This window comes from Meles meles, chromosome 19 (assembly GCF_922984935.1).
Source record: "Meles meles chromosome 19, mMelMel3.1 paternal haplotype, whole genome shotgun sequence".
Taxonomy (NCBI): domain Eukaryota; kingdom Metazoa; phylum Chordata; class Mammalia; order Carnivora; family Mustelidae; genus Meles; species Meles meles.
Window position 1 is genome coordinate 35,504,404 of NC_060084.1, and position 17,440 is coordinate 35,521,843.

General features: G+C 36.9%; 1 protein-coding gene across 1 annotated transcript in view; it reads left to right on the forward strand.

Annotated features, from left to right (window-relative positions):
* The window catches only part of ITFG1 (integrin alpha FG-GAP repeat containing 1), a 286,746-nt gene that overhangs the window by 243,670 nt on the left and 25,636 nt on the right, over window positions 1–17,440 (forward strand). The window contains exon 14 of the mRNA XM_045989066.1: window positions 1,585–1,663. Within this exon, the coding sequence (XP_045845022.1) occupies window positions 1,585–1,663 (79 nt within the window). The remainder of the gene's footprint in view (window positions 1–1,584; window positions 1,664–17,440) is intronic.

Here is a 17,440-nt window from a genome sequence, read left to right on the forward strand (position 1 = left end):
GTCCTCCGTGTTCTTTGTTATGCTCCACAAATAAGTGAAACCATATGATACTTGACTCTCTCTGCTTGACTTATTTCGCTCAGCATAATCTCTTCCAGTCCTGTCCATGTTGCTACAAAAGTTGGGTATTCATCCTTTCTGATGGAGGTCGTGTATATGGACCACATCTTCCTTATCCATTCGTCCGTTGAAGGGTGTCTTGGTTCTTTCCACAGTTTGGCTACTGTGGCCATTGCTGCTATAAACATTGGGGTACAGATGGCTCTTCTTTTCACTACATCTGTATCTTTGGGGTAAATACCCAGCAATGCAATTGCAGGGTCATAGGGAAGCTCTATTTTTAGAATCTAAGTCTGTGAAGTATTCAAACAATTTCTTGATCATTTTGTCATCTATTCTTGGGATGCCCACTGAAGACATTAGTTTCTTTATAACCCTATTTAATTAGCCTTGATATCTAAAGAGAATAAATCATTGTATCAATGTGTGAGGGATGTTCCAGAAATAAGGAACAATATACAAATTGGAGAAAAACTTCACCATTGTAACTAGGCTCTGCCAATTATGTTTTCCTTAACTGTAAAATAAATAAGTCTAGTGCAAAAGAGTAAATGTGGTGGGGTGACTTATTGATATTTTTCTTTCCATTATAATTATTATGGTTGGATTTTTTTCACTTTGATATTTATTGGGAAAATGTAAACTATGTCCAATCCGTCCCAGAAGGGAAGAGCAATGCTAGATTCTACAGAAATGTTGTAATAAAATTCTTGTAGCTCTATTCTGGGTCTACCAAAAGTATACCAAAAGTAGTAAAGAAAATCTTGCTTAAAATACTCACATTTAGGGTCACCTGGGTGGCTCAGTCATTAAGCAGCTGCCTTCAGCTCAGGTCACAGTCTCAGGGTCCTAGGATCAAGCCCCCCGTCAGGCTCCTGAGCCTTGAGGTGGGAAGTCTGCTTCTCCCTTTCCCCCTCCTCCTGCTTGTATTCCTTCTCTCTTCCTATCTGTCTCTCTCTGTCAAATATATAAATAAAAAATCTTCTAAAATTTTTTAAAATTACTGGGACACCTGGGTGGCTCAGTAGGTTAAACCCTCTGCCTTCAGCTCAGGTCATGATCCCAGCGTCCTGGGATCGAGCTCCGCATCGGGCTCTCCGCTTAGCAGGGAGCCTGCTTCCACCTCTCTCTCTATCTGCCTGCCTCTCTGCCTACTTGTGATCTCTGTCTGTCAAATAAATAAATAAAATCTTTTAAAACAAATTTTTTTAAATATTCACATTTATGTTATAAAGAAGAGATAATAGTGAATATTTTAGAAATATATAATAAAATTAATGAACTTTGTAAATGCAATTAACAAATCATTTAAAGCTAATTGTATACCTTTAAAGTGTTTCTACTAACAGAAGTTTTCTTTTTATTAGTTAACAGGTTATCTATTTATGGAAATGTTCTCTAAGTACTGCCAATTATTAATAATTATATATACAAGAATGTTTTACTTTATCTGTAATAGATTTTCCTGGAACTTCAAATGATTTGCTTACTTTCCTAGGCTTTACTATTCCTTTTTTATTGCAGCCCTTTGGAGTAAATCAGCCTGGACCTTATATCATGTATACAACTGTAGATGCAAATGGATATCTGAAAAATGGTTCAGGTAAGACCAGATACAATACACAAAAACACCTTTAATCAATATATTGGCAAGGTAAGCTGAATGACAAAAATTATCATCATGTTTCACATGCTTTGTAAAATCTTCACTTTTTCTATTATAGTCCCTGCACATCAGTAGATTACAAAAAGGTCCTCATGACAAATATATTAACATTCATTCCTCATATATCATTATTGTGATGGAGCCAAATCTTTATCCTTATTTTTCAGTTGAAGTAACGGAGAGATTTGGAGAAATTACCGAGTTATCTTGTGCAAAGTATAAAGTGGTAAATTAATTAACAAAGCTATTTTTAGAAGTAAAAATTAGGAATCCAGTCTACGACTTAGACTAATTTTAGCTTTTTCATATGTGGAATAGAAGCTAGAATGTTACATAGAGGCTTTTTAATAAGTGGCTATAAAAAGAAACTTCTAGTTATATACCTGAATAAATAATAAAGGGAAATGCATCAAAACAAAAAAGAAATAAGACTAAACAAAGGATGTCTGCTTTTGACAAATAGCCGGCTGACTGAGATGAGGTCCAAATCACAGTAGATAGAACTGTTCTAATTTCAACTCTCTAAGTAAGAAAAGGAACCCTAACATATCAGTAGGCTTCTTTGAGATTCCTTAGAGTCCTAATCATGAAGAAATATAAACAGAGTTACTGTTGCTTCTCCACTTTTATGCACTAAGAAAACAAAAAACAGAAAGAATTTATTATATGGCCATTCTCATTTTATATAATGGCCTAACATAAATATACCAGAGTGAATTTCCTTTTTAGCTACTTGTACACATTTAAGACTCTCAATCATAATACTGCTTCAGCACAGAAACTCTCCATAAAACAAAAGCTGTTGGGGCACCTGGGTGGCTCAATGGGTTAAGCCTCTGCCTTCAGCTCAGGTCATGATCCCAGGGTCCTGGGATCGAGCCCCACATCGGGCTCTCTGTTCAGTGGGGAGCCTGCCTCCTCCTCTCTCTCTCTCTCTCTCTCTCTCTCTCTGCCTGCCTCTCTGCCTACTTGTGATCTCTCTCTGGCAAATAAGTAAATAAAAGTATAAAAAAAAAAAAGCTGTTTAATTAAATTCAAGAAGAAATTGACAGACACAGCTAAAACCAAACACTTTAATACACCATTGTTAGTCAAGGAAACTTAAATAAGGAAAAGAGAATTTGAACAAATTACTTATTTATGTTTTTTTTTCTTTTTTTACTTATGTCTGTTTTAATTCTGGTGCATATCAAACTACAAAAAAGTTTATGGGACTGGCTGGTTTTATCTTTTATCGGTTAACTTTTTTTTAAGATTTTATTTATTTATTTGACAGACAGAGATCACAAGTAGGCAGAGAGGCAGGCAGAGAGAGAGGGGGAAGCAGGCTCCCTGCTGAGCAGAGAACCCGATGCGGGGCTCAATCCCAGGACCCTGGGATCATGACCTGAGCGGAAGGCAGAGTCTTTAACCCACTGAGCCACCCAGGCGCCCCTATCGGTTAATTATTTTTGAGTTTTAGATGTAGATAATTTCACTGCCAAGTAAGGTGTTCCAGAACACAAGAAAAAAATCTGAAGTTACTTATTTAACAAAATAGGCATAACTTTGGCAAGGCCAGCATACCTAAAACTAAAAATTTTACTGGTCAATTATTAATGAAAAATGCTAACTAAAATACTAACAATTTTAATTCATCTATTTTTTGAAAGAATTGCTTATTTAACATCATCGAGTTGGTAGTTATCTCCAAATGCACTAATGGTTTAAAATGGGGGAAAACTCTTCATTATCCTAACAGTTGATCAAAAAAATTTAAAGACCCATCTTCCTCTTTTTTTTTTCATGCAATGATATATAAATTTTTCCATGTCTGTTTACATAGGCAATTTATTTGGGGATCATTTTGTATATTGATACAGTAACTACTCTGGACATGCCACTGTTATTTTTCTTTTCTTCAATATAATGTTATAATATAACAGTAAAATCTTTGTACATATATTTTTGTGCAATTAAATTATAATTCTCACTCTGTAGAAAAAAAGCTAGAAGGATATTCATCAAATTGTTAACATTTATCTTGGGGATACAAGATATTAATAGATTCACTACCTACTAGATACATCAAATACTTACTACTTTTAATCCTTTTAAATTTAATTTTTAAAAAAATAAATTTTACAACAAATGAAATTATTTTATATTTTATTCTTAAATTAGATGTGGAAAATGTTTTTTAACTCTGTGAATGTTGATTAATTCAAAAATATATATTTAATGAATCTCTACTACAAACGGGCACTGATACCTGGTAGAATATCTTACTATGTCCTAAAAAGTCATTCAGGAGGGCGTCTGGATGGCTCAGTTAGTTAAGCAACCGCCTTTGGCTAAGGTCATGATCCTGGAGTACTGGGATCGAGTCCCGCATCGGGCTCCCAGCTCCTTGGGGAGTCTACTTCTCCCGCTAACCTTTTCCTCTCTCATGCTCTCTCTCACTGTCTCTCTCTCTCAAATAAATAAATAAAATCTTTTTTTTTTTTTTTTTTTTTAATTTGACAGACAGAAATCACAAGCAGGCAGAGAGGCAGGCAGAGAGAGAGGAGGAAGCAGGCTCCCTGCGGAGCAGAGAGCCCGATGCGGGGCTCGATCCCAGGACCCTGAGATCATGACCTGAGCCAAAGGCAGAGGCTTTAACCCACTGAGCCACCCAGGTGCCCCAATAAATAAAAGCTTTAAAAAATAAATAAATAAATAAAATAAAAACGTATTCAGTAATATTCAGTACCCATTGCTATTTTTAAGTGAATGTATATTTCCTTAGCATGATTTCTTTTAGTCTATCCCAAAATAGTAATGGAACATTGGGTCTGTTCTTACTAAATTAAATATTTAAGAGTCATTAATTTTTTCCTTGAATTGGGGAAGGAATTTATGGGCATAAAAGAAAGAAGAAAATATCTACAGAAAAGATAAATGCAGTTGAATGCATAAATCAAATGAGTGCATAAATTTTCATGGCAAAAAATCATAAAACTAGAAGGCATTAGCAATCTTGGAAACTCTAAATGTCTAGTAGAGAAATAATTAATAAATTATTCCATTTTATAATAATAATTTCCAGCCTATGACATATTTTAAAATCATTTTTGATTCATCAAACATATTTATGATATAATATTTGGCAGGGAGGCACATCCACATGTATAATCCAAATTACATGTGTCTTTTCATAAGCGTGCCTATGTGTAGGAAAATAGAAAAACAGATATGACACACAGAAATGTTACCATGATTATCTCTTGGTTGTGGGATTTTCCTCTCTGTATTTTTTCCTCTTTCCATTTTACTACACTGATCATATATTGCCTTTAAGAAATTAAGTAATAAGGGCACCTGGGTGGCTCAGTGAGTTAAGCCTCTGCCTTAGGCTCAGGTCATGATCTCAGGGTCCTGGGATCGAGCCCCGCATCGGGCTCTCTGCTCAGTGGGGAGCCTGTTTCTCCCTCTCTCTCTGCCTGCCTCTCTGCCTACTTGTGACCTCTCTCTCTGTCAAATAAATAAATAAAATATTTTTTAAAAATAAAAATAAAAATAAATAAACAGGGAAGTAGCACTTAATTCAATTGATTCAGGAAGTACTTTTATGAAACCCCCCCTCCAAATCTGAAAGGGTGAAAATTCCTTGTTTAAATGCTAAGCATGTTGAAGTCTACAGAAATATTGCTTGTTTAAACCATACATACCTTCCAACCCATCTAGTCCCACTAGAGAACTTTATGCTTTAGAAAGAGAATGACCACATATGTGTACTTGAGAAGCTGCAACCCTGGTTTTAGTACAAAGTAACTAAGGTCAGTACTTATTAGTGGGATAAAACTAATTTGGTGTGGCTTATGACAAGGACTTTTTATTTAATAGAATGAAAGAGAACAATAGAAAATACCAGAGTATTTTCTCTGACCACATGGTAATGTTAAGTGTTTATTGTTGGTGTAAAAAGTATGAAAGCCACAGCCAGAGACAATAATGTGCAGACTTACTGCATGTGATCTCATTGAAGTTCACAGTACCTTTGCATTGGCAGCCCTCATTCTATATGTGGATACTGAAGCTCTGAGAGCTAAAGTAATTTAGCTGTGTCAGTCAGCTGTTAACTGTAGACCTGGACTTAAGCTCAATACTCTATAACTACAAAACCTACACATTTTTTTTAAGTTTATTAATTTATCTCCATACCCAACATGGGGGTCAAACTCAAAATCCTGAGATTGAGAGCCATGTACTGTTCCACCAGCCAGGTGCCCCAAAACGTGTACATTCTTAATACTACTGCAGTATTTTGCAATGTCATCTTGAAAAGCTTGGCATGTCCTAAGCTTTTAAGAGTTTCATTTCTATTTAAACCATGGTAATTGTGTAAAGTGAAATGATGACTAAATTTAACAAACATGAACTGTTGTTTTATGATTTTTCTGTTAATTTTTTATTACTTTAAGACTTTTATGCTTCATTATTTTTTTTGGTAATGATTTCAGAAACAGCATTTAAATAATGAGTATATCCCTTGACTTTCTGGGAAGTTGCTCATCCTACTTTCTTTTGTAATTGAGTGACAGGAAAAGAGTCCACTGACCCAGTGATTCTAACACACTGCTTGATGTTTGTTCCTGAGGGACATCATCATTATCTTTTATGTCCTTAGAATTTGAGGATACTCCTAAATAAAAATAATAGCCAACAGTTATTAGTACTTATTCTGACCAGGCACTGTGCAGAGTATTGTACAGAGTATTGTAACATTAGGTGTAAAATTTCCTGTCAGCTGTATATATTTCATCAAGTTTTTGAAACTTAAATACATGAGATTTAAAAAGCACTCTAGTATCATAATAGTACATATATTGATACATAAGGAAGAATAGAAAATTTCTCAATGAAAACAAGGAAAACTTATGACCCTGGCATTCTGCTCTTGCATTTCTTTCTTCCTTGATTTAGTGAACATAGATTTCCATTTTCCTAGTACATTCTGAAGAAGATAATAGATAAACCTTGAAACTGTTAGACTTTCTAACATTCTTCATTTAAGACCAAAGAAATTACATTTTCAACAATTAAGACTGCATTTAAATTCAGGCATTTTAATTAAAGAATTAAAATGATTAAATTAAAATGTATGAACAGATTGTTTTATTAAATGTATCATTTTGACTATATTGCTCTTGGTATCCTTAAAGCTTGTCCATGTAAGCAGAAGTACTTTTTAAAGTATTTCAGTAATACATAGAATGGCCAGTTTTACTGTACAAAACAGAAGTAACAGTTTAGTTATATTTAAAGTTTAGAAACAAAATACTCACTCATTGGCTGAACACTAAGAACCAAATAGTATGCCCTGCCAAATGTTTTCATGTGGTTATTGTTATTCCTTTATGTTAAAGTAGGTAATAGGAAGTACTTATTCTTTAATCAATAAATATTTTAGAATTTCTTTTAGTGGTATCTGAATAATTTAATAGATTAGATAGAATGGGTGTTCATTATTAAAGGCTAACTTATCTTTTTCACCTAAGAGGGTATCACTTACTACACTCAAGTACTTTAAGGAAGGCGATAGTGGTCTGAAGGGCTTCTTTGAATTGAAAACAGAAAGAAAACAAATCCATAACATTGGCAGACTTAGGCTTAGTTCTCAGATTCAATAACTAAATATTAAGAACAAAAAGGATACAGATTCAAACCTTGTAATGATTTTTTTATATGTCTGCTATTGCTTCACAAGCTAATTGATATTCTTTAATGTTCTTCTAGCATTAATTCTTCTCATACTCTACCCTGTGAATGAGTAGTTATTTCAAAGGCTGCATGCAGTTGTAACTATTAAATGAAATACAATAGAAAGCACTTAGATACAGGTATTGCCTCGAGCAGAAATCTTAAATCATGTGACAGTGCTCAACAACAGAAACAAAAATAGTTCAAAATGGACTAAAACTTGGATAGATAATTCTCCAAAAAATATATACTAGTGATTAATAATACATGCAAAGGGGGGCACCTGGCTAGCTCAGTCAGGCAGGAAGGGCATTGATGTGGTTGGGAGCTGAAAGAATGTGGAGGACTGTGGGGGAGGAAGGAAGGGACATAGCAGATTCAAAGAAGGGAAAGAAACAGATCCTCACACCAAGCACTCCAGGCATGGGGAACCCACATGAGGAATACTAATCCCCATAACATATGGCTTTGAAAACCAGAGGAGCATAACTTCCTAAATTCTTGTAGTCACCAGGGCTTAACATCTAGAAATTTAAAAATCAGCCAGTTCAGCTCTGGCAGAGCCAGAAGGGCAATGATTTGTCAGTCCTGTGTATATTTTTAATTATGTCCCTTCCCCAGAAGGGAAAGGTCAGCCTGAGTGATTTTGATCCAGAAGAAGGAATGGGAGAAACTTACTGGCCTGTAAGTTTTACACTTATAAGTTTGACTGTACCAGTTCCTGTTGCCACCATTGAGGTTTAGTTTCTCAAGTAAGGAATGGCAGTGATAGAGGAGGTGGGAGCGGGGTAGGGGGTGTACAGTAGCCTCAAACTCGTGTGTCTTAATCTTACTTTGATGACACAACAGACTTGGTTTCTACACTTTTTGGTTTTTTCACTTTTTAAGCTTCTGAAATAAAAGTAAATAGTCATCTGTCAAGTAAAACTTAATTTATGTAATGCTATCAAGCAATTTGTTTATTGATTCTTTTATCTCATTCATGTATTTGAGAGGCAGAACATGGTAATATATAAGAGTAATGTATCATGGAGCCAAAAATGAAGGAATTTCTGATTAATGAGCTATAGTACGCCGATGTTACAGTGTTTGATTAGTTTCATCTGAAATCCACCAATTGTGTAGAGGACTGTTTGGGATTACAATTAATTAGTCTTGTTTTATTATGCACAGTACTGAAAAATGCATCTGGTTTATTTTTTAGGATGTACTTTCAAAGCAGAATGTTTTAACATCATCATCCTTACATAATTAACTCAGTAAGGTAGAAAAGATTAATATGAGCATAGTACAATTTCTAGGTAATTATCTAGGATGAAAAACAAATATCTTTATGTGTGTGTGTCTACCTCTCTCCACTAATACTTAAGACAATATAGTGTATTATTAACAACTGAAATTATTTTAGCAGTTAAAATGGACAAATGCAATGTCTATGTGGAAAATACCTAGGAAAAGATACTGTTAAGCATGTGTCAGGCATAACAGTATTTTCTTACTCTATTCACATTAACTAGAGTTTTCTCATTAGTTACATTATTTTAAGTTGAAATAAAATGGCTTTGACTATAAGGCAGGTTACCAATATATAAATTGCACCTCTGTTTCTGTTGGTTTTTAGCATAGTAATTGCAACTCTGCTGTAGTTTACACAGTAGATCAAAACTATACCACAAAATCCATCAATCTTATCTGTAACAGAAAAAATACAACATTCAGCAGTGCCCAATAAGAAAAGTGTCAGCACCAACAAGCTGTACACATTAAAAGGATTGTTTTAAGAAATCTGAAATAGGGGCACCTGGGTGGCTTAGTGGGTTAAAGCCTCTGCCATTGGCTCGGGTCATGGTCCCAGGGTCCTGGGCCTGAGCCCCACATCAGGCTCTCTGCTCAACAGGGAGCCTGCTTCCTCCTCTCCCTCTCTCTCTCTGCCTTCCTCTCTGCCTACTTGTGATGTCTGCCTGTCAAATAAATGAATAAAATCTTTTAAAAAAAAATCTGAAATAATTTTACTTCATCCTCTGTATTTTTTGAATCTACACTTAGATATGATTATGTTGCCACAAGACTAAAAAATTTAAAAAGCAGGCTCATCACATGTATTTGACCTTATTAGAAAAGAAATGAGCAGCAAAATAGATTTTGAATTCATCTAGAAAAAATTTTAAGCATACCTTTTATGAAATACATACATTAATTGATTTGTTAATAAAATGTCCATCTTTAAGACAAGGCAATGAAAGAAAAGTACTCAGTTCAGAATTAGAATAGGAAATTTTTCTTTTGGCAAACTGAAACCAGTGATTCTCTCTAGTAGGATAGTAGTATGTACCTCATTGTAATCGTAAACCAAAAACTAGTTTCTTAAATGCTAGAAGTCAATTAGAATGTTCTTTGAATTCTGTGAATGTTGGGGCATAAATATTTATAATTGTTATATCTTTTTGTTGGATTGTCACTTTAGGATTATATAGTGCCCTTCTCTGTCTCTTTTTAACTCTTTTGAATTAAAGTCTAGTTTGTCTAATATAAGTATTGCTACTCTGGATTTCTTCTGACATCCATTTGCATGACAAATGTTTCTCCATCCTCTCACTTTCAATCTTCAGGGGTCTTTAGGTAAAAAATGAGTCTCTTATAGATAGCACATATAGCTGGGTCTTGCTTTTTTTTTTTTTTTTAAGATTTTTATTTATTTGGGGCGCCTGGGTGGCTCAGTGGTTTAAGCCGCTGCCTTCAGCTCAGGTCATGATCTCAGGGTCCTGGGATCGAGTCCCACCATCGGGCTCTCTGCTTGGCAGGGAGCCTGCTTCCTCCTCTCTCTCTCTCTCTGCCTGCCTCTCTCCCTACTTGTGATCTCTATCTGTCAAATAAATAAATAAAATCTTTAAAAAAAAAAAAAAAAAAAAAAAAAAGATTTTTATTTATTTATTTGACAGAGAAAGATCACAAGCAGGCAGAGAGGCAGGCAGAGAGAGAGGAGGAAGCAGGCTCCCTGCCAAGCAGAGAGCCCGATGCGGGACTCGATCCCAGGACCCTGAGATCATGACCTGAGCCGAAGGCAGCGGCTTAACCCACTGAGCCACCCAGGCGCCCCTGGGCCTTGCTCTTTTATCCATTCTGACACCCTTTGTCTTTTGACTAGAGCATTTAGTCCATTTACATTTGAAGTAATTATTGATAGATTAATATTTGTTGCCATTTTATTATTTGTTATTTCTGGAGATATTCTCTGATCATTTTTATCTGTCACTTTTGGTCCCTCCTTTGCATTAAAAGAGTACCTTTTAATATTTCTTTACAGGGGTGGTTTAGTGGTCATGAACTCCTTTAGTTTTTCTTTGTCTATGAAACTATCATTCTATTCTGAATGATAGCCTTGCTGCATAGGATTATTATTGACTGAAGATTTTTCCCATTCTGGCTTGCCAGATTTCTGTTGAGTAATCTCCAGCTTACTTATGGTTTTCCCTTGGAAGTTAGGATTTCTTTTGTCTTGCTGCTTTTAAGATTTTTTTCTTTATCACTATATTTTGCGAATTGACTTACAATATGTCTTGGCATTGACCTGCTTTTGTTGATTTTGATAGGAGTTCTCTGCACCTCCTGGATCTGGATATCTGTTTCTTTCCCCAAATTAGAAAAGTTTTCTGCTATTATTTCTTGAAATAAATTTTCTTCCCCCTTTTCTCTTCTTCTTCTTCTGGTATGCCTATAAAATTGATATTATTATGTTTGATGGAGTCAGTGAGTTTCCTAAATCTACTCTCATGTTGCATAGTTCTTTTCTCTTTTGTTCAGCATAATTATTTTCCATTCTTTTGTCTTTTAGGTCACTTATTCATTCCTCTGCTTCTTCCAGCCTGCTGTTTATTGCATCAAGCCTGTTTCCAATCTCATTTATTGCATTCTTCAGCTCTGATTCTTTTTTAACTCTTTTAGCTCTATGGTAAGGGTCTCACTGATGTCTACTTTTCTCAAACCCAGTGAGTATCCTTAATGATTGTTGCTTTTAATTCTCCATCGAAGATGTTACTTAAATCTGTTTCACTTAGATCTCTGGCTACAAGTTTACCTTTTCCTTTCACTTGGGATGAATTCCTGTCTTGGCATTTTGTCAGTCTCTAATTCTCTGTGTTAGAAAAGCCAGTTATGTCTCCTGCTCCTGAAGGTAATGGCCTTATGAAGAAGAGGTCATTCAGTGTCCAGAGCCTGACACTTGAAGCAGTATCTCTGGTTTGTGCTTCATGAGTTCTGCTGTTGTGTTTTGGTGCTCTGTCCTTCAGGCGAGTTGTCTTCAGAGGTTTTCCTTGCCTGCTCTGGGCTGTGTTTGATCCCTGGCCTGAATGTGGCGAGTTTTAACTAGATGCACTCTGGTTTGCTTGTGAAAGAGACCTGACACCAACTCCACCAGAACTGGGCTCTACAGAACTCTCTGATTAGGACATGTGGTGTCTACAGGGATTTGTGCTGGTCTTCTGGGGAAAGGGGCCCACTGCACTGGGACTGAGGCAAGTTTGACTGAGAAGGGCAGTCTTGCCAGAGCACAGGTGGGACTTGGTCTAAGCAAGTTAGGCAGCCACTGTCAGTGCAAGTGGCTCTGTATATATGCTGACAGTGGGGTAGGGAAATGGTAGCAGCCAGTTCCCTTGTTCCTGGAGAGGCATCTCTACAAAAGGTTCCTCTCAGGGACACACTCAGAAGAGCAGTAAGTCTCCCCTGTGTGTACCAGGCATCCCCCATCACCGTTTCCATGCTTTCTGCCCCCAGCTATTTGCCTGCCCTCTCTCCAGGAGCAGCACACTGCCCTCTGGGCTCTATCCCAGCCAAGCCCACTGACATTTTTTTTTTTTAAAGATTTTATTTATTAATTTTGACAGAGAGAGATCACAAGTAGGCAGAGAGGCAGGCAGAGAGAGTGAGAGGGAAGCAGGCTCCCTTCAGTGCAGAGAGCCCGACGTGGGACTCGATCCCAGGACCCTGAGATCATGACCTGAGCCGAAGGCAGCGGCTTAAACCACTGAGCCACCCAGGTGCCCCCACTGACATTTTTTAAACCTCCAAACATTAAGCCCCACTGATTGCAAGAACTTGTTAAATTCAGCCCCTTTCATTTTCCAAGCCAGTGGTTTTGGGAAAAGGCTCTCCTTGTGCATTCCCCTGTGTTCTCCTCTCCTCTTTCCCTTCTCCGGGATCACAACTCCCTCCCCTCCACAGCATCCATGATCCATTCCTCCCTTAAACTGTGTCTCCATACTTTTTACCTTCTTTGATGTAGCCTCTTTTATTCCTTTAGCTGTGGCGTTTCTTCTGTCACTCTTCAGGTTGATTTGTCAGTCCTGTGTATATTTTTAATTACTAACATTGCAGTCAAAGCGTTGTGCCAAACCCCTTGATGAGGATACAAATATAACAACAGAAGGATTAGTGACCATTATCAGAAAAGATAATAACATGATCGGTTTTAAGACAAATCAAAATATATTGAGTACCCCTAGGACACCTGACTGGCTCACTTGGTGGAGCATGCAACTATTGATCTTGGGATTGTGGATTTGAGCCCCACTTTGGGTGTAGACATTACTTAAAAATAAAAAATATATTGAGCACCCCTGTGAAACAAATTTAGAGGGTTTTTTTTTTTTTTTTTCTGTCTTATAGCTTCACTGATAAATATTTCACTGGTCCTCAACTTATTCTACCATGCTAGGTTTGGCTCTGGATTCATGTTGTTACTATCAATAAACTGTGAGACTACGGACTTGATACAAAGATAAATTCAGTAAGAATATTCCTAGCTTTTAAGTGGAGATGCAACATGGCGGATTAGGGGGATAGGAGAAGAATAAATGAAACAAGATGGGATTGGGAGGGAGACAAACCATAAGTGACTCTTAATCTCACAAAACAAACTGAGGGTTGCTGGGGAGAGGGGTGGTTGGGAGAGGGGGAGTGGGGTTATGGACATTGGGGAGGGTATGTGCTATGGTGAGTGCTGTGAAGTATGTAAACCTGGCGATTCACAGACCTGTACCCCTGGAGCTAATAATACATTATATGTTTATTAAAAAATAAGAAATAAAAATTTTTTAAAAAAGAATATTCCTAGCTTTTAAGTAGTATGCAAAATGGAAATTTAGTCCTAAATGTAAATTATTTTCCTTCTCATAAAATTTTATTAATTTTTTTAAATGATATTTATTTTTAAAATAAGTCTTTGGGTCCCACTATCCAGTATCTTGTACAGATGTCATTAAAAATAGAAAAAATAATCTCCCTATTGCAGTGGTTCCCAAACTTCTTTTCTTTTAAAAATCTCAGTATCCAGGTTCCTGGGTGGCTCAGTCGTTAAATGTCTGCCATCCACTCAGGTCATGACCCCTGGGTCCTGGGATCGAGTCCCACATCAGGCTCCCTACTCTGTGGGAAGCCTGCTTCTCCCTCTCCCATTCCCCCTGCTTGTGTTCCCTCTCTCACTGTCTCTCTGTCAAATAAATAAATAAAATCTTTAAAAAAAAAAGAACCTCAGTGTCCATCACTACTATCTCATAGGGCTTTTAAAAGTAGTATATGGGAAATAGAGCAAGGAATTTAATAAACTCGTGACAAATTCAATAGATCTGTTTTATTTTTAATCTATATATTGCATTTTTCTAATATGTACTTGGTTTTGATTAGAGCAGTGGCTCTTAAGCTGTACCATACATCAAATTACCTAGAAAAATAATTAAGGGGTGCCTGGATGGTTCAGCATGTTAAGCATCCAACTCTTGAACATGATCTCATGGAGCCTGCTTAAGATTCTCTCTCTCCTCCCTTTGCCCCACCCCCTCCACTCATACACAGTCACATGTTCTCTAAAAAATAAATAAGCAGGGGCACCTGGGTGGCTCACTGGGTTAAAGCCTCTGCCTTCGGCTCAGATCATGATCCCAGGGTCCTGGGATCGAGCCCCGCATTGGGCTCTCTGCTTGGCGGGGAGCCTGCTTCCTCCTCTCTCTCTGCCTGCCTCTCTGCCTACTTGTGATCTCTCTCCCTGTCAAATAAATAAATAAAATCTTTTAAAAATAAATAAATAAATAAGCAAATAAAGAAGTGAATCACAAATTGCTGAGCTCCACCACCACTGAGTTTCAACTCAGTATGTCTAATATAAGACCAGAGAATTTGTATGTCTAATAGGTTACTAAGAAGTGATTCAGTATCCAAGGACTGCATCTTGAGAATGATCAATAAGATATTTTATAACTAAGAATATACCCAAAGATTTAAGTGTAGGTGTTGTATTTTCTCTTTTTCTCTGGTATGATGTTTAATAGGTATTTAGGGACCTAAATGACCTATAACCCCTCATTCAGCTTCTTCATATCCCCCCAACTGGAAGTTTTTATATCAAGTGTAATGACATTTAAGAAGACAACATAGGAAATAAATTTATGTTGTTGTTACTAGCAGTTGTTATCAACACTCTTGTATCTATTCAAGGCATTATTTTCCTAGAGATAAAACATCTTAGATTACTTGTTTCTAATTTGTAATCTCTATTGTGTAGAAATATACAAGTGAATAATTAACATGGTCCCTCTGAGATTGATATACCACTTAAATTTTTTGTGTAGAAAATGTGAAACTTTTTTTTAAAATATTTTTATTTATTTGACAGAGAGAAATCACAACTAGGCAGAGAGGCAGGCAGAGAGAGAGGAGGAAGCATGTTCCCTGTGGAGCAGAGAGCCTGATGCGGGGCTCGGATCCCAGGACCCTGAGATCATGACCTGAGCCAAAGGCAGAGGCTTTAACCCACTGAGCCACCCAGGTGCCCCGAAAATGTGAAACTTTTAAGTAATTCAATGTGGCATTCTAATATACTGATAAATTTGAAAACTAATATTTTAGTTCAGAGTTACTCATACTATAACTATTTCAAGTAAATGTATAGAGAACATGAGACAGTTTCATAGTTAATGGTTGAATTATTTTGCTATTTTCTTTATAAGACTTGATTCATGTTACAGAACCAATATTTTGATTTCTTAAAGTTAAATCAGTAACAACAGTCTGATTCTGTTACCTACCAAAATGTAATCTCAGAGCCTTCCAAGAAAAAAATTACACAACAGAGTTTATCACCTCTACCTCTACCTCAAAACAGAAAGTCAGTGGAGCAAATACACTGCAGTAAAACCAGAGAAAATAATTTTGTCAAGTATTTATTAAAACTGGTCCCACATCTTCATGGGTTTCCAGGAATTCCAATAGGTTCTCATGATGAAGAGCCAAAAATGACCCCTTATGCCAAGAACATTCTCCATAACAAAAGCCTACTCTCCAAGAAAAAAGACTTCATGAAGGAATGGCATTTACCTGACACCCTCCAACCTTCCTGTATCACACTAAAGACCTCAGGTTCTTTTCTTTTCTTTTCTTTTTTTTAAGATTTTATTTATTTATTTGACACAAAGAAATCACAAGTAGGCAGAGAGGCAGGCGGCGGAGGGGGGTGGGGGGGAAGTAGGTGCCCCACTGAGCAGAGACACCAATGCGGGGCTCCAGCCCAGGATCCTGAGATCATGACCTGAGCTGAAAGCAGAGGCTTAACCCACTGAGCCACCCAGGCGCCCCTAAAAACCTCAGGTTCTGCAACATCCCTTATCATATATATCATATCTAGCACCTACTGAAAAATTAACTGGCAAGAAAATTCAGTCCAGAGGCGCCTGGATGGCTCAGTTGGCTAAGCATCTGGCTTTAGCTCAGGTCATGATCTCAGGGTCCTGGGATCAAGCCCCACATTTGGGCTCCCTGAGCAGTGAGCCTGCTTTCCCTCCCCCTCTACTCTTCCCCCCTGCTCATCTTGCTCACTCTCTCTCCCGTGGTCTCTCTCAAATCTATAAAATCCCTTAAGGAAAAAAAAAGAAGAGAAAATACAGTCTGAGTAAACAAAAACATCAGAAACAGGCCCAGATATGTCACAGATTTTGATGGGCTTATCAGAGTAGACATGGACAAGGAAAGACTCAGTGAGCCTAAAGACAAGTCAGTAGTAATTCCCCAAACTGAAATGCAAATACAAATAATAATAGTAATACTAATAAAGGAGTAAGTGTGAAATATATGTACAATTGGAAAGTCAGAAGAACAGAACAGAAGAGATATTATAATGGCCAAGAATTTTCCAAAATTAATGACATTCACCCAAACACAGATCCAGAAAGCTCAGAGAACACATGAAAGATAAATACCAAATCTGTGCCTAGGCATATCATAATCAAACTGCAGAAATCCAAAGACAAAGAGAATATCTTGAAATAAGCTCAAGGGAAAAAAGTACCTTACCTTCCCTATAGCAGAAAAAGGATAAGAATTGTAGCTAACAGTGTTATTTACAATAGCCAAGATATGGAAGCAACCTAAGTGTCCACTGACAGGTGAATGGGTAAAGAAAATGTGGTATATGGGCACCTGGGTGGCTCAGTTGTTAAGCGTCTGCCTTCAGCTCGGGTCATGATCCCAAGGTCCTGGAATTGAGTTCCGCATTGGGCTCCTTGCTCAGCGGAGAGCCTGCTTCTCCCTCTACCTTTCCTCCTTGTGTGTGATAGCTCTCTCGCTCTCTCGCTCTCAAATAAATAAAAATATATCTTTAAAAAAAAAGAATTGTAGCCAACTTTTTTCAGAAAGCAATGCAAGCAAGAAGAGAGTAAAATATTTAAAGCATTGAAAGAAAAAACTACCAACCTAGAATTCTATATCCAGCAAAACTATCTTTTAACCATGAAGGAGAAATAAACACTTTATCAGACAAACAAAACCTGAGGGAATTCATCACCAACAGATCTGTCCCACAAGATATGTTAAAAATAATTCTTCAAGAAGAAGGAATATGATAGGTCATAAACTCATATCTACATGAGAAAAGAATAAGATCAGAGATAGAATAAATGAAGATAAGACCTATTTTTCATCGTTGATCCAAAAATAACTGTTTAAAGTAAT